Below are 19102 nucleotides of genomic sequence, written 5' to 3' on the forward strand. Positions count from 1 at the left end.
AGAATGAGTGCAATGTCACATGCATTACAAATGAAAAGAAGACATTATAAATGAAATTTTAAAACAACACGGTGAAAGACCTAAAATGTACCTAAGTCAGGAAAAACTGGCTTTGGCTTAATTGGGCAATAATTATTTTAATTATGTAAATGTGTAACTAATAAAATAACTTCATATATTAGTAATGTTTATATAAGATATATAAACATTACGAATATATAAAGATATATAAGACTTTTTTAGTAGTTTCTATGAAGTATATATAAATATTCACATTTTTCAAAATAATATTTATGCAACAAATATTCTATGTGTTTACAGAAAAGTTGGACATGTGAAGCTTTTGCTAAGCGCTCCAGAAAACGTGTCCATATGTCATTTTATAGACTTGGTTGTTTCATTCAACAACATTACATTGGAGTATTTATTCTTGCAGTATCTGTATTATGTATGTTTTTATTTGGACTCAAGGATATGACTCAAGAGCATGACATACAGAAAATGTGGATTGAAAGTAAGTAAACAGAAATAAAGTAATATTGATAAATAAATATTAAACATTTATAAAAACTTCAATTTTTTTATTTTGAGTTAGAGAGTTACTGTAAAATCTAAGTGAACAAATTTGACTGGATGTCAACAGTTGAATAAAATTCAAAAATAATTTCTGTTTATTGAAGAGGTCTATTTTTAATTTTTTATTATTTACTATTATTTTTTATATGTAATTGCTTTGCTAAATATTTTGCTTTCTTTTCACTCTTTTTAAGTAGAAGTATTTTTATGTTCATTATAAATAAATATTCAACAGTCAACGAGGTATGTGCCCAATAAATCTAGTGTCAAGAATAATACAACTTTTAAAAGCATTTAAAAAAATTAGTTGGACATTCTGGCAGAAAGTCTTATTTTTTAATCAAGTTTTAAAATTGAATTTTTAAATTTTGATTTTTTTGGCAACACAAAAAATGGGCATACAGCCTCTTGTTTCTGCTGGCGATTGGTCTATTTTAAAAGGAGCTTAACAAAACAAAATGTGATTGAGTTTCATCTTTTATTAGACATTAGAGTATTACAAATATTATGCAAAAATTATATGTATTATAATATATTATGCAGTATTGTAGAGTATTGTATGTTACTTTTTTTTATGTAATAAAGTTTACTAATTTTAAATTTACTAATACTTAGCTGGCGGTCGTTTGCAGGAGGAACTTGCATACACAGAAGACTTTTGGGGGAAATATGGTTATGGGTCAGAGTTACAAGTAATTATTCAAGTAAAAAATGAAAAATTAACAAATTTGCTTCATCCAGATGCTCTTTTAGAACATTTGGAAATATTAAAGAAAGTGAAGAATATGAGGATAAATAAATACTACAGGTAAGCTTAATTTTTTTTACTGCATTAAAATTTACAGTTTGAGGAGGCTACTTTTTTTTTCTTTTTATAATTGTTGGTTTCAACTCTCTCAACTCTTTGTAACATGAATCTTAATGAACAAGGCTGCTTTGCCTAGAAATAAGTTGAATATGGCACTACCATTGGTGTCGTGGAATTAAAATTGAAATACCTAACTTACAAAGCGAGTGGTCTACCATTACACCATTACCATCATTACTACTATTAATTAACATAAATGAAAGTAAAAAGCAATATATTATTTATAAAAGTACTTTTTTTAAACATGGTATGATATAGATTCAGAGTAAGTTTAAAGACATGTTTTTTTTTTTGTTTTTTGTTTTCAAAAATGTTCTTAACAATTTTTTTAAGTTACTTAGTAATTAATTTAGTTAATTTATTTTAGCTTTACCCTGTTCTACTTTGCAAAAAAAGCTATTAGAATAATTTTTATGATAATTTTTAAATATTACTTTTATGAAAAGTTGTTTAAGATTTAAGTTTTATTATGGCAACCTTTTTTTTTTTTTTTTTTTTTACCACTAATAAGAGTTGGAAGTTACTGGAAGAGAAAAGATGAAGATTGTAAAACAAGATAACGATTGACAGATTTTTTTTTTTTTTTTTTTTTTTTTTTAGATTATTCACCTCCCCAAGGCCTGAGGGGGGCCACTACAGTCGAGGAGGCTACTCATTTTTTGTGTTTTTTTTTTTTTTTCTTATTATTTTTTAGTTGTTTTTTCGTGGTGCAACCCTCTCTCAACTCTCTAACTCCGAAACACGAATGACTTAAAGGATTACAAATTATATGAATCAGGAAAGCAAGATGAAAGAAGCAAATTCCAAAGAACTGATGTTCGAGAAAAAAAACTCAAGGAATAAGAGTTTTTGGAGCACTTAGGAACAGTCACAGAAAAAGATGAGACTTAATTGAATAACGAGTAACACGAGAATGAATTTTAGTAGATGGCACAAGAGACGCTAGATCTTTAGAGCAGTGCCCATTATAGTATCTGTAGAAAAGAGAAAGAGAAGCAACATTACGACGATGTGATAATGGCTGGTGTTTGGCTGCAAGAGCAGGTCCAGCTATGTTTACAATGTGTTTTTACACCTTGTCTAAAAGAGAAAGGGCATCATTAGAAGATCCGCCCCAGATATGGCAACAGTATTCCATACAAGGTGGGATTTGAGATTTATAGAGATAGAGAATAGAATCCGGAGTAAGAAAGTGATGCTCAATAAAGAGATGCAACCTTAGCAGATTTTTCATAAGTTTTAATTTTTGAATAAAACTTACTGCACTTTTATGAAATAAAAATATATTCACATATAAAAAATAAATATCAATTAATATATTGTAAGCTCGGAATACAAATCTTGTATCTATAATTTATTAAAAGTATATATAAAAATGTAATTATCTAAGTTATGTAAATTTAACATTATGTTAATGAATTTTTTTTTTTTTTGTCACTCTTAAACGAATCATAATTATTTTAAAGTATTTTAAGTGTGTTTTTAATTTAAAGTATTTTAAGCGTGTTTTTATTTTAAAGTATTTTTGTGTGTTTTTGAAGAAGCAAAGTTATTGTGTTAAATTTATTTAATATTTAACCTACAAGTTGTAAAATAACCAAAAATTCTATGTTTGATATTTATTTTTATTTTCAAAACTCCTTCATGTTCTTCTGATTTTTAAAAAGTCAAAATAATTTTATCGAGTGCTGTAAGTATATCTTTAAATCTTTATTTAATAGCATAAAGAGATTTATATCTTCCAACTCGTCAAGTTGGATTAATAGTTTTTATTGTAGTATCACTTTCATCAGTAAAAGAGTATATGTCCCATCTGTTTATGTTTAAACCGAAAAAAAAAATATATTTCTTGTACTCTTACAAAAAAAGTTGATATTTCTGGAAAATGTTTTGTAATGTCATTTATCACTAGATTCTAATTATGAGCATTACAATGAATATAGTCTTCACTTTGGTTGAAGTTCTTTTTTTTTTTTTTTTTGAATACCATTGTGTATTCCTGTCATAACGTTGGCATTGTCATAAGCTTGCTCAGTCAGTTTATCAATAGAAAGCTGTCTTTTTACTGTATATTGTATTAATATATTTTTAAGACTTAATATTGTAGCATCTTGATATGGTCTGTCATGATAGAAAAAAATAGAGCAGATTTTATTTTTAAGCTTGTGCCAAGATGACCAACCTGTTCTTAAGTATAATTTGGTGATTGTACTAATTCGTTTTTATTATTTAAAATATTTTACAATATTTAATGCACAAATATGCACTATGGATTCACTATTTTTAAAGCTTGTCTCTATGCCTATGGCACAATTATCATCATTATAAATTATATTTATTTCTTTATTTAATGAAGATGTAGATGGTTTGTTATCAGTAGTTACTTCACCATTATTAATTGAAGATTTATTTACTGTTTGAAAAAAATGCATCAATTTTTTGCATGTTTTTTATTTGGCTTTTATTTGGCTCTTTTTCTTTTTAAAGCTTTCAAATTTTCTCTTTGTTTTTGCAATTTTACTTACAATATATGCAATTTAAATATTAGAGTGTTTTGACTTGTTCTCAGTGTTTTAGTGCAACAAACACTGTGTTTAATAAGAAAAAGAAATTTGATTTGTGTTTGTGAGGTAAATAATTGGTAAATACTGTAAATATTTTATCAAATATTAAATTTAATAGGTACCTTTCTACTAGAAGAGCATAAGAAAAGCATCTAACCTTAAATTTTTTAATTAGTTCAGAGACGCTTATATTTGTATAGTTACAGCACTGAATACCCTGAAGTAAAACTATGATGGCGCAAATCTTATTACTCATGTCAGAATACACAAACTGTCATAAAATTATTTCTCGCCTAAAAAGAGGGATTTGAAAACTCTTAAAGTGGGTCAAGACCAAAGCCCCTTGGACATTGTGGCCCCAACGTAGTGTCTTTCCCTGCTTTCCCATAGTTACACCACTGATTAAATATCAATTAATTTTTCATTATTTTTATAGTGATTGGTCATTGGAAGACTTTTGTTTTAAATATGATGTTCCTTTTATAGTATCAAGAGACATTTATATGGTATGATTTATGTATTTATTGTTGTTCTTAATATTTATTTAGAACACAACTGATTATACTAGATTAAAGCATTCTCTCTTTCTTTCTCTCTCTTAATATATATATATATATGTATATATATATATATATATATATATATATATATATATATATATATATATATATATATATATATATATATATATATATATATATATATATATATATATATATATATATATTTATATACACACACACATACACTAGTAACAATTTATTATCTAAACACTAAACACTATAGTAGATGTACATATACACACATATATATGCAAAAAAAATAAGCAAATGAAAATTGAAAAATAATAACTAAATAGCTTTAAAAAATAAAAACTTAATAAGTTTCAGGTGACATTAAAGTTTACATTTAACGTGAAACAAATAATCTAAATAAAATACATAACAAAAATTTTTTTTTTTTCTTTTTTAGCAAATAAAAAAGTTGATTCCATGCGTCATAATGACTCCATTAGATTGTTTTTGGGAAGGTTCGTTAATTGCTTCTACTGACACAAAATATGATGAATTTAGTTGGACCAAGGATTCTCCAATTGAATATTTAAATTATATTAAGGATCTCACATTTCTGCAAGATGATTTTAATCAATCTGTAAAGTTTATGAAAAAGGTAAAAAATTTATTTGACACACAAATATATAAACATAATTATTGGTTAATATTCATGTTCTTATAGTATTTTTTTATTATTTTATTTTCAAGGCTGGCATTCACAATGGTTATTTAGGAAAACCATGTTTAAATCAAAACAACCAAAAATGTCTTAAACACCAAAAAAGAGTATGTTGATTATATACAATTGATTTGTAATGTTATAATCTACTTACAGCAACATATGCTGCAGACCTCATCACTGTGCTAACAGCAAATCTGACTTGCTTTTTTCAAATGTTAAAAATAAATTTTTTTGCTTCTTTTTAAAACAGTAAAGTAGTAAAAAGCTAATAAATTGAATCTACAAGATTGAAAACCATAACTTGAACAATATCTTAAACAATTTTTTTTATTCTTAAATGTATATAAAATCTTTTTTTTCTTTTTTAAAGTAAAAACTTTAAAAATTAATTTCAAAAGTGGTTAAAATAAAATGATCAGGTTTCTATTATTTAACGAATAGTAGACTTTAATATGAAAAGAAATCTTCCACAGTATTATTAACAAAACAAAATATGGATGGAAATTTCAAACTTAAATTTGTGTATGTACACAATTTAAGTGAGTCATTCACTGACTAAATGTTAATTTGCAATTAACATTGTTCTAAATGAAATTGTTATTTTTTTAGATTCTAGACATTAATATTGATTCGAGTCGCTCAAACTCCTTAACAATTAAATTAATTATTGTAGATTTTTAACTTGTAAAAGAAAAAATATTATAAGCAAAGTTACGAAAAAATTAATAATTTTGTGAAAAATTGTGTGGCCACCTTGTAAAATATAAAAATAGTAAATTAACATTATTTAAAACTACTTAAGATAAAGTATTTTTCTTCAAACAGCAAAAGAACTGTTTTATCTACTATTTTAGTTTGTTTTCAGAAAGAAGAGAATCTTGGCTTGCATCTATCTAAAGGTTGTTATGGAATTGCAGAAAATTATATGCACTGGCCTAAGGAAATGATTGTCAGTGGTCTAACAACCGATTCAGTTGGGCATAGGTACGATTTATGTAGTTAGGTTATATATTGATATTTGTATTGTATAACAAAAGTGTACTTAAACTAGATGTGTGTACATACATACATTATGATGCTATTTTACATAGAGCAGATGCATTACAAAGTGTTATTCAAATATTTGATGCACCAACATTTTACAAGTCTGCTTTGGACAATCAGCATTATAATGATGAGTTGAAGATGAAATTGAGATCAATTGAAGGGGGTTTTACATTGGAAGCTGCTGAGCATATTTTAAGAGACTGGAAAATTGAGTACACTAAACTTATAAACTCAGAGCTTGTAAAAAGCTCTATGAAGTATTCCTTTCTAGCTTTTTCAACATCATCTTTTACAGAACTTGTTGACGAAATGACTTCATTGAATAAAAAAAACTTGATTATAGCTGGTTCCATTGTGGTTAGTGCAAATTTGCTATTTAAAAAATTTGAACAAATTTTATATAAAGTTTTTTAAGTTTTATTTTTTTTTTAGGCAGCTTATGCATTTGTGAGTCTTAAAAGATGGACCAAAGGAGTTTACTCATATGGATCAGTGGGCTTGGTTGGAGTCATTTTGGGTTGCTTATCAGTTGCATCAGGTCTAGGTTTGTCTTCTATTGCAAAAATGAAATTGACAGCTGTATCAGCACAGGTATCTTAAGATTTAAATAGTTGATAAACATGTTTTAAAAAAAATAAATATATATATATATTATATATATATATATATTATATATATATATATATATATATATATATATATATATATATATATATATATATATATATATATATATATATATATATATCAGGCACGGATCCAGCATTTTTTGATATTTAAGATAGCTAACTTTCTGGCATGGAACAAACTCCAAAAATTTGTATGGTTATACTTTTGTCAAATAAAAATGGTTTGCAAAAAATTGCGATGATTAGAGTCTGGGAACAAAAAAGCCCTAAAATTTTGGCCACAACTGCCCAAATAAGAGAGCAATAAGTTTGTAAAATATTTTTTGTACTTTTCTTAAATAAATTTATATTCATCGATAAATTCTAAATTTCATACAATAATATCTTAGCGTTCAAAAATTATGACCTTATAAAATGTGTAACCCTCTCAAATTGAGGGGGTTCAAACTTTAAATAGCCATAGTTTTAGAACAATTAGAGATTATTGTATGAAATTTATAATTTATCAATGAATATAAATTTCATTAAAAATAGTACAAAAAATATTTTATCAACTTTTTGCTCTCTTGTTTGGGACTTGTAAGTGCGCCATAAATGGTGTCCAAAATTTTGTTGACACATATTGACCCTCGTCTAAATTGATACCGTTTTGTTGAGGGGCACATTGGTGGTACTGTATTTTGAGTGCCTCACAAACTTTCCTATCAAACTTTTTAGCATCAACTTTTAAAGTTCTGCAACTGTCCCAGTTAATTTGTTGTGAACAATGTCTCATGTGTGTAGCTAATGCAGATCGTTCTGTTTTATTTCCTATTGTACTGTTTTTGTGTTGCTGCATGCATGTTTTTATTTGCATTTTTGTTTCACCTATATACTTTTTGTTACAATGACATTTAAAAAGGTAGACTCCTGGGTGGCTGTTCATTTGTAGTTTAGATTTGTTTCTTGATGTTAATATTGCTTGCTATTTATATCTATATATATATATATCTATATATATATATATATATATATCTATATATATATATATATATATATATATATCTATATATATATATCTATATATATATATATCTATATATATATATATATATATATCTATATATATATATATATATATATCTATATATATATATATATCTATAGATATATATATATATATATATATATATATATATATCTATATATATATATATATATATATATATATCTATATATATATATATCTATATATATATATATATATATATATATATATATCTATATATATATATCTATATATATATATATATATATATATATATATATATATATATATATATATATATATATATATATATATATATATTATATATATCTATATCTATATATATATATATATATATATATATATATATATATATATATATATATATATATATATATATATATATATATATATATATATATATTTACACATATACACATATACATACATATACATATACAAATGACCCTTCAAATGTTCAATGGTCTAGGGGCACCTCTAAAAATATTTTTTGTTCAAAAAATTTTTAAATCTATTGTTATTTTACTATAAAGAGCACATTTAGAACTTAGAAAAGGCAATTTTTAAAAATTGTTGTTTTTCAATGCACCCTAATATATACAGCCCTCAAAATTAGGAAAAATAAAGTCAGTAATAAAATGCGACCTTAAATGGTTAGAATTCTGCAATTTTTTGCCAACCTAAAACACTTTAAGTTGGCAAATAGGTTGGCATTGCTGAATGCTGACCTTAATTCCAGGGGCTATATATATATATATATATATATATATATATATATATATATATATATATATATATATATATATATATATATATATATATATATATATATATATATATATATATATATATAGGTATATAACAAAGTTATTTAAATCTTTATATATACATACATACATATACACATATATATGCATATATATATATATATATATATATATATAGGTATATAACAAAGTTATTTAAATCTTTATATATACATACATACATATACACATATATATGCATATATATATATATATATATATATATATATATATATATATATATATATATATATATATATATATAACTTATAATTTGTATTATTTTATAAAACGACAAAATATTTTATGCATTTTTTAAAGGTATTGCCTTTCCTTACTATTGGTTTTGGAATGGATAATATGTTTTTGTTAGTAAGAACTTACATATTTGTTTGTGATGCTGGAATTGAAGATAAACGCATCATAGGAATGTGTCTTGGTGAATGTGGACTTAGTATTACTATAAATTCTGTTGCAATTATTTGTGGGTTGTTATCCACATCTGTCATTCAAATTACAACACTGCAGACCTTTGTCTACCAGGTGATATATAGGTTCATTCATGTATTTATTTATTTTATATAAGGTTGACAGATAATGTAAAGTTGCTATAAAGATAACTTAAACTTTTTTAAGCCTTTATGTTTAATAAGGATTTTTTAATCCAAAAAACAACAAAACTAGTTTACTTCAATTTTTGGTATTTTTAGCCTAATTGTTTACTTAAAATGACTAAGCAACTAGTATTTTAGCAATTTAATCAAATGTAGTTGTTTGAGCACTTAAGTTTTGTTTTTTAGTACTTAACACTCTAACACTTTTTCACTTAAATTAAAAATGTTTTGAAGTTTTTGAGCATATGAAATCAACTTTTTTTTTTAATTTCCAAAGTTCTTTGTAGATTTGAGGATACTAAAAAGCCTGAAACATACCAAGATTATTTATTTATCATTTTTAGATTATACAATTTTTTGCAATTGTTATTATATACGCCTCTCTCAACTCTGTAAGTCCAGAACACACTTGACAAACAAAGCAGTGAAACAAGTTGAGCGCATTGCTTCCAGCAACATGGTGGATATGAACCTTTTGCTTTCAAAAGAAGCACTTTATCATCACACCATTTTTTTTGTCTCATTTTTAAAGTGCTTCGTTTAAGTTTTAATCACATTAGAACTTTTAAACAATAAAGATAACTTATCTAATTTCTTTAGTACATTTAGTGCTCAAACTTCTACTAAAGTAAAGACCACTTAAGTTCTAGTGAACATTCCAAATACTTAAAATACCATACCAAATGACATTTTAAGTTGTATATATTTTTAAAATTAGTTTAGTTATTTTTAATTGAAAATATCTGTTTAAACATTATTTTAATTCAAAATTGTTAGGCTGTCTTTATTATGGTTGTGTTTTGGTTTGCTGTTATCATGATATTCTCCTCTATTTTGGCTCTTGATGTTGAGCGTCTTAAAATGAAAAGATATGATTTATTTTGTTGCTTAGAAGTGTAGGTTTTATATATTTTTATGAATTTTTTTATAGAATTTAAAATTTTCACTTTATTTAAAAGTTTATTCCGAGAGAATAAACTTTTTATTCTAGCTATTTAGGGAGAAAAAAAAATTAAATTATTTTTAAAAGGAAAACTTTCTTCTGTATCTTTAGTAGTATGTACAGAAAAAAGGAAAGCTTTTTTCTGTACATACTACTAAAGATGTAGGAACGCAAAAGAGACATTTGCATACATAAACATAAATTAGACAGATTTTGTTTAAATTTTTTTCACACAAAAGTTATAAAGTTTTTTATAGTTCAAGTTTTCTGAATAGGCAAAAAAAAAGATTTTTTTGTTTAAAATATAGATCCTAGAAAATTAGTCTAGAAATATTGTTTCCAAGGATTTTCAGGTCTTTTAGCAAACAAATTCACAATTTAATTAGAGATTTTTTAGAATTTACATTAAAACATCATCTAGAGTTTTTTTTAATTTTTTTCTTATTTGCAATAAATACATGATTAATTTTATTTATCTCCCGAAGGCTATGGGGGCGATTCCCAAAGTCAAAGGAGCTGCTCTTTTTGTACATCAAACTGTGCTCAAACCACCATAAATAAATCACCAGCCCAGTTGTTTAGAGTGAGTAATTTAGAGTGAGACCAGTAATTTTTTTCCTTTTGTTGATTATGAAGTAGTGAAATATTTTATATGAAGTAATTACAAATTAAAGTAATCTAGTTTTTTTTATTAGATTTTATTTAATTAAATTTAAGATAACATTTCTGAATCTAATTTAGAATTGATGACAGTGATGAAGAACCTCCTAAATATTTGGAAAATCAATATAAAAATAAAGTTGTAAACTCTAAAAATCAGCCATTCATTGTTGGAAATTCTTTCGTGTCTGAAAAGTTGAACAAAGCTAATATCACACGTTCTCATAGGCACTTTAATGTCAGCCAAAAAATGTTTCAGAGTGGTAAAAAACTCCAAAAATTAGAACCTTCAAGTATTGAAGTTTTGTTAAAAAAATTTTCAATAACATACTTTGCGCAAAATTATTTTGGTGAATGGGTTACAGAAATCCAAGTAAAGGTAAAGTTTATATGTTTTTTTAAATGTTTTTGATTAGTGCAACTGTTGGTTGTTTTTTGATTGGTGCAAATTGTTTTTTGCTGTACTTTAACAAAGTTTGTTTACTACATCCTAACTTGTCTATTTTAGTAGACAGATAATGATGTTTAATAATTTAGGTTTTTTTTAGGCTGAAAAAACATTTTTTTTTAGGTAAAAAGAAATTTAAAAAACATTTAAATTATTATATAAGCATTTTAATTTTGTTTGTAAATTTTACACTAAACTCAAATAGCGGCTAGGTGGCAAATCTTAGTTTGATATTACACTAAACTCAAATAGCAGCTTGGTGGTAAACCTTATTGTTATATTTTAAACATTTGTATTCACAAGATTTTTATGAGAAACATTTTATGTAAACCACAAGAATTTTGTAATAGTATATATAAAGAATATTATAAATAAATAATAAAATAAAAAAAATCACTTTGACAATATTTTAACTAAACAATATGTTTTTGTATTTAAGTTAATGTTTAAATAAAACAAGTTGAGCAAGTAATTATTTTTTATAACCAATAAATTATTTGCTAAAAACTAATTAGTTAATTAACAATTACAAATTAATCCAGCTATCTCTATCGTCTCTATACCTCTCTATCTTCTTTTAAGTTCAAAGCTTATTTATATTATTATTATATATATATATATATATATATATATATATATATATATATATATATATATATATATATATATATATATATATATATATATATATATAAATATATATATATATATGCATACATAATTTTGTTTAGATTGTTGTTATGTTTGTTTGTTGTTTCCAATTATTTATTGCTGGGTATGGTACAGCTAAAGTTCAACAAGGACTTGATTTAGGTGAAATGGTTCCAAGAGAGTCTCCACAACATCGCTTTCTTTCTGCAAGGCAGAAGTATTTTTCTTTTTACCAAGTTCATGTTGTCACTAAAGGAAAATTAAATGGAAAAATATTCGACTACTCCAATAATCAAGGGCTGTTGACAGAATTTTATGCAAGGATTAATAAGGTATAGGTTTTAATAAATTAATTCATTCCTATTTCATTTATAAAACAATAATTGATATATTTAGTTAGACTATGATATTCATATTATATCTAGCTGTCCTTTGTAATGGGTAATAATAATGATGAAGAACCAACATTTTGGTTGCCAATATACAGAAACTGGTTGCAAGGTGTGCTCTTTACTTAGTTTATAAGAAAAGTTATTTTTATAAAAATACAATAAAATTAATGATGCAATAAAGCCAGTCCAAATAATTTTTTTTTGTATTTAAAAAAGAAGACAGATACAATCTAGACAACATGTGTTGGATCTGTTAGTTATTAGTTTTTAATTTCTTACTAACAAAATTTAGAATCTGCTAGTTAACTATTAGCTAACTGGCAGATCCTATAAGGTTATAGAATCAGTTATTAACTAATAGTTCTAACTAACTATATTAAATGTTATATATAAATAATACTTTCATTTATGGTCTTATTTTTTACCCTTGATTATCTTGTTTTGATTTGGCATGATGATTTATTATTTAAAACAACATTTTTAAAATATCAGCTATTAAACCTTCTCCCCCAAGTATGTTGAATATAATAAATTATCATTAGATTTAAGGAATTATTATTTTTATTTGTATTTACTCGTGGTTTTTTAACCTAATTTAAAACCTAGCTGTCTTCATAGAAATTCTTTATTTTACCACAGATTTCAATGATATTTTTAAAGTTTGTTTAATAAGTTTTTACTAACAACTGTCTTTCTCACCAATTAATTAACAAATTTTCTTAACAGATTTCTAACATCTTATCTTGAGTTTAATAACTTACTATCTGACAATCTGAAAATCAATACGGAATTAGATTTTTTTTTCTATGGCTGACTTGCTAACTGCTGTAACTGAAAGATTATTCTATCATGTATTATATAGAGATGGTTAGGTTAAGGGCTGTTGCTTTTGACTCATCAAAAGCTTTTGATAATGTTTGGCTAGCTGGTCTTTTCCATAAGCCTACATAATATGGTATATCTGGAAAAGTTTTTGAGATTAAAGTCATCCTCAAACACTCTTCTTCATTTCCAGCAACTTCTGGGGTATTGCAAATTTTATTATCAAACATCAGAACCAAACATTTTTTGATTCTGAAATAGTAGAATGTAAAAAATTGCACTTGCTTTATAATTACAATTATTGTCTGTGATTTTGCTATCTCTTGGTGCACTATATAGGAAACCTTTTTGTATCTATGTGCAAAGACTTTTGCAGTCATTTAATATATATTTTTTTTTATTTTAAAACATGACTTGAACATTTTTACAAAGTATGTATGTTTTTTTTTTTCAAATTTTTATTTTATTTCGAGTATAAATTTCAACAACTAATAGAAATATAAAATGACTATATTTTTAGATTTGGAAAATATGTTTTTGGATGAATGGGGTTTAGGGTGGATTAATCATAGCTGCATGCCACAATGTGAAAAGGCTTCAGAAGAAGCAAAGATTGTTTATACACTACTTTCAACATCATTAAAAGATAACTTTCCATTCGTTCAGGTTTTAATTTAGTTTTAGTTTTTGTTAATCTTTTCAAGAGGGAAATTTTTAAGGCAACCAATTTTTTTATATTTTCTTGAATTATTACTTTAACTTATTTTATTTATTGTTGAATTAGTACTGATTGGTAGAATAGCGTTGGTAAGTAATTAATATTAAATACTTATTTATAGAATTTCACTCCTGGTATATTGGTAAAAGATGGTGTCATTGATGTTTCATATTTTTATTGTGGTTTGTCTTTCTGGTATTGGAATGATATGCTTGGTGTTCATAAATCTCAGGTGGTCAAATTTTTTTTTTGTACGCTTTGATATTTTCATTAATGTATCTAAACATTTTTTGAAGGCACAAATTACAAAATTGTGTGTATTTATATATATGTAAAATAAATTTCGTTTATTTGTTTTCTAAATAATAAAAATCATATAACATTAACAGATTGGATTAAAACCAGAGCCATTGAAGCCATCTTTTACAGATTCAATGACTTCAGGTAAAAGTAATGTTTTGTCTATTTTACATATTAAATTATTTTACACATCTTTGAACTTTAATTTATTTTGTTACTTATTTTATTTGATAATTATTGATTTTAAAAACATTAAAAAGTTGTAAATAATTAAAATTTTACATAGGTGGTTGCAAGTTTAATCCAGAGTTTATGGCTATACCTGTTCAAGTTGGAAATCTTGTGAAGACAGAAGATTATGTAACGTTAATAAAAGTACACAACCTAAATATCAGTTAGCTAGTTAATTATTTTGATGATGATGACTTATATTCTGTATGCATAGTAAAACATGTATAATTCATTGTTTTGTATTATTCAATAGGAGTTTCGTGACCTATGTGATGAATTTAGGGTACTTGGATTACCTAGTTATCCAATGGGTGATCCATTTACATACTGGGAGCAATTTATTTACCTTAAGAAGTATCTTTGCATCGCTTTAATGATTACACTCTCTTCATTGTGGATTGTTCTTGTTCTTACATTTATGAATATCAGAGCAACTTTTATTGTGGTATAATTATACAAATTTGATCATATAAATTATTTTGTAAACTTTTAAAGTAGATTTTTAGCAAATGTTTTGGTAATTTTTGTTTTATTTCTGTTGTTACTTTATAAAACTAGCTTTTTATATTGTTTTCTTGACATTTCATTGTTTTATAGGCTTTCAAACTTGTACATTTTTCTTGTTATGTAATTAACTACTATATAGATTAATTTTAGATTTCTATTAAATAATAGATTTTTGTTGTTGGTTTGATGTTTTTTGAACTTTATGGTTTTATTGGTTTGCTGGGATTGCAGTTAAACGCAATGACAACCGTAATTCTTATAATGTCAATTGGAGTTGGAGTTTCAAATTCTGTTCATACGCTAACGGTTAGTATTTTTAACTCTGTATTATATTTAAGATAATAATTATAAGAAGAAAAAACGTACAATTTATAAATTGTATTTATTAATTATCTTTTTTATTTATTATTAGATTAAATGAGCAAATAAAAAGTTAAAATACTTTTAAGTTTTTATTATGCTCATTTAGCGAGCTGTCAATAAATTTTGGCATCAAATTTAGTTAGATGTCTAAATTCAATTTATGGATAAATTCAAATAGTTGTATATAAGATTTTTTTATTAGTACTTTGTATTTTTTTTAAAGTTAATTCACCCCCACCACCTCCCAAGACATAGAAGGCCACTACAGTCGAGGAGGCTACTTTAATTATGGTTACAACCCTCTCAATTTTATAACTCCGAAACACGAACCTTGATAAACAAGGTCACTACGCGGAGAAACAATTTTAGCGCGGTACTAACAGGGATGTGATGGGGATTGAACTCAGAATTTCTTGTTTATAAAGCGAGCACTCTACCATTACACCACTACCGCATAATAAATTTGTAAAGAGATGCCAAATAGTTGCTTTTTATGAAATTATTAGTTAGTTTTCTTTAGACTATTCAGAGGCAAATATAGTATAAACTTTTATCCTTTGTATTTAACCGGTAATTTTGCAAATGAAAATCTAAGTCAGTCTGTGCAGAATAAAAACGGGTTAACTATTCCTAAATTTATATAATTTTACCGCCTAAAATTTTGAACAATAATTAAATACTAACAGTATTTAATTATTGTAACCAGTAATGCCGGTACAATCTTTTCAAAAAAAAAACTCATGCTTTTTATTTATCAGAAGGTTTTTCATTTTGTTTTTGATTTTTGTTGCTGTTGTTGTTATTGTTTGCGTCAAAATGTTTTTATTTTTTCATAAATTTTTTTTTCATAATTTTTTTATAAATTTTTTTTATAAATAGGCATTCTTAAATACTCCTGGAGATCGGCATGAACGTGTGCGAGGTGCCCTTGAAATAACTATGTCATCAATTTGTGACAATTATGTATCACTATTACTAATGTTGGTTTTATTATCTACATCACCATTTGATTTTGTTATAAGGTAGATATAAAATTTTAATTTTTATTGAACATCGGTCACTTTCACCTAACTAAAACTGGGTCATCCATTTAATTTGCTCCTTTTATGTGCTTTTATGTAATTATTTCTTAAATTTATTTTTTATTTTTTCGCAACTCAACGTTCTCATAATTAAAAATACAAAATAAAATATTATTTTTACTTTTATATGGTATTACATTTTCATTTAAATTTAGAAATAATAGTCATTTTTGAAAGTGGCTATACTTATTTATAATTTATTTAAGTTATTTTAAGCTCATTTAAGCCATGTCAGTCAAGCCATGTATTTATGCAATTAATTATTTCAATAAACTTTATTTACGTTGAAAAGTATTTTAGACGATTGTCAAATTTATTACAAATTTATACGCATATAATCTTTTTTCGGGTTAATTTTATTTACAGGTATTTTTTCCGTCTACTTCTATGCTTACAATGTACTGTCATGTTCAACTCGCTTTTTGTTTTACCAACAGTTCTGTCATTTTTTGGTCCTTGTCCAGAAGTATGTTTGCTTTTTTTTTATATATATATTTGGTTCAAAATCTGTATAATATTTGTTTCTATTTCTGTAAGGCGTTTTCAAATTTATTTTAGGTACAAAATCGATCGATACGCCCTACACTTAATCCAGCATATCATATCCCTATATCAGTTGAAATTAATACTCATTATTCTTCGTCAACACCGTCTTGGAAATCAATTCGCCAGTTTTATCGTCGAAAAACATTGACTCCTATTCCAGAAGTTTCAGAAAGATCTTCGTCGGCTGGAACAACTGAAATCTCTTTAGATGGAATTACCAGAACTCCTACACCGTTCAGTCCGTCAAGACCTTGTAGTAGTATTGAAGAATCCTGTGACGAGCACATTAACAACCCCGTTGAAACCACATTATCGAGTTTCGGCAGCAATCATACTAAGGCATGGCATCATTTACCCGAGCTTAATAATAATGAGAACAGCGAAGCTTTTAATGTTATAGGTATAAACATTCCGACTAAATCTAATCAGTTCTCTCAGAGAAGCAACGAAGAAAGTCGAGAATCTAAAGTACACAACTCAAATAGACGTTTTTCTTTTTCGAAAAAAAAAGAAAAAGATTTAAATGATATTCAAAAAACGTATAACAAAAAAAATGTTAAGATTCCATCATATGATGACGAAAATAGTTATCGTGTAATTAATGTACAGTCGTCGAACACATTTTCAACGAGTATAAAAGCAACTTTTTCCTTTGATATTCATACTAGATGTATCGATGATGGTATGGCTCGTATTGAATGAAAATATTTAAAAACTCTTGTAAATATGAATTTAATTTAATATTTATTGTTATTTTAAGTACTTAATAAAAAGTTTGGTCAAAATTGTTAAAATGCTATCATTTTATATTTTCAATTTTTTTATTAACTTACACCCATTTGCTAATTAATCTACCATCGCATAAATGTTTCTTAATCTTTCATCATACAATCATTTGCTTTTTAATCTTTTATTGCAAAAATATTTGCTTTTAAATCTTTCATTATACAAACATTTACTTGTTAATCTTTCATTGTAAAAACATTTGCTTTTAATCTTTCATTAGGGATCATCCAAAGTACGTAAGCTCGGAAGGGAAGAGGGGGTTTGCAAATGGCGTATATGAGATGGGAGGGCAGTGGGTCAATTATAAAAGAAAGGAGACCCTGAGTTAAAAAAAAAATTATAAAATATTAGATAAATAGGTTAAAAGCGTAGGTACTTTTAGGGAGGTGGAGGGTACTCAAAAAAGCGTATTGCAAAATGCGAGGGGGGGAGGGGGAGGGGAAGGGGTAGACAAAAAAACAGAGTACGTACTTTATGGACGAGCCCTTATACAAACATTTGCTTGTTAATCTTTCATTGTAAAAACATGGCGTGTTAATTTTCCGTTGTAAAAACAATTGCTTTTTGATCTATAGATCAAACAACGATACAAAGATTTGCTTGTTAATCTTTCATTGTATAAACATTTGCTTGTTGACCCTATTCACCCCGTGTCAAATAATGTCTTTAAAATGCTGGCATTTGTGGAATATTTGTCGGATTGACTTGAAATTTTTTGAAAAAATAAATTGAAGCATAAAAGGTAACAAGCATCACTTTTTTTTAGAGGTTTTAAATTGAAGTTATTTTTACTTCCGATTTTTTTTACTACTCTTTCCAGCAGGTTGAAATGAAGTAGAAAATGTTGAAAACGATTTAAAACCGCATCTTTTTTTGACCATTTTTCTAAATATTTAAAACCTTTCAAAAAATGAGGGGATCCTAATCTCTATGTGGCCGTATCTTTTGAGTGTCAAAATACATTTTGATAAAATTGGAAACCTATGTTTGACTTTTTGGTGAAATCCAAGATAAATATATATATATATATATATATATATATATATATATATATATATATATATATATATATATATATATATATATATATATATATATATATATATTTATAAAATATTTCTTTCCCTCCACCGTTTTTGATATATATTTGAGGTATTCATCTTGTAAGAACAAAGATATTCGTATTGTAAAAACAAAAGATTTGTTTATTTAAATTGCTATTTGTTTTAATTATTTTTAAGCAAAGCAACAATTCAAACTAAATT

General features: G+C 25.4%; 1 protein-coding gene across 2 annotated transcripts in view; it reads left to right on the forward strand.

The window, feature by feature from the left end:
• LOC101240194 (protein patched homolog 2) overlaps positions 1-17845 on the forward strand; it is a 30255-nt gene extending 12410 nt beyond the window's left edge. For both annotated transcript variants that reach the window (XM_065801378.1, XM_065801379.1), the window contains exons 2-23: positions 322-514; positions 1192-1384; positions 4445-4514; positions 4981-5178; positions 5271-5348; positions 6110-6228; positions 6336-6648; positions 6724-6882; positions 9096-9317; positions 10166-10284; positions 11073-11370; positions 12171-12422; positions 12516-12591; positions 13825-13970; positions 14144-14254; positions 14412-14466; positions 14609-14697; positions 14807-14998; positions 15229-15366; positions 16303-16445; positions 16872-16971; positions 17064-17845. In XM_065801378.1, coding sequence (XP_065657450.1) covers positions 322-514; positions 1192-1384; positions 4445-4514; positions 4981-5178; positions 5271-5348; positions 6110-6228; positions 6336-6648; positions 6724-6882; positions 9096-9317; positions 10166-10284; positions 11073-11370; positions 12171-12422; positions 12516-12591; positions 13825-13970; positions 14144-14254; positions 14412-14466; positions 14609-14697; positions 14807-14998; positions 15229-15366; positions 16303-16445; positions 16872-16971; positions 17064-17753 — 3954 coding nt within the window. In that variant the 3' untranslated portion in view covers positions 17754-17845. The remainder of the gene's footprint in view (positions 1-321; positions 515-1191; positions 1385-4444; positions 4515-4980; positions 5179-5270; positions 5349-6109; positions 6229-6335; positions 6649-6723; positions 6883-9095; positions 9318-10165; positions 10285-11072; positions 11371-12170; positions 12423-12515; positions 12592-13824; positions 13971-14143; positions 14255-14411; positions 14467-14608; positions 14698-14806; positions 14999-15228; positions 15367-16302; positions 16446-16871; positions 16972-17063) is intronic.
• The last annotated feature ends 1257 nt before the right edge of the window (positions 17846-19102 follow it).

Source organism: Hydra vulgaris, chromosome 07 (genome assembly GCF_038396675.1).
Source record: "Hydra vulgaris chromosome 07, alternate assembly HydraT2T_AEP".
Taxonomy (NCBI): domain Eukaryota; kingdom Metazoa; phylum Cnidaria; class Hydrozoa; order Anthoathecata; family Hydridae; genus Hydra; species Hydra vulgaris.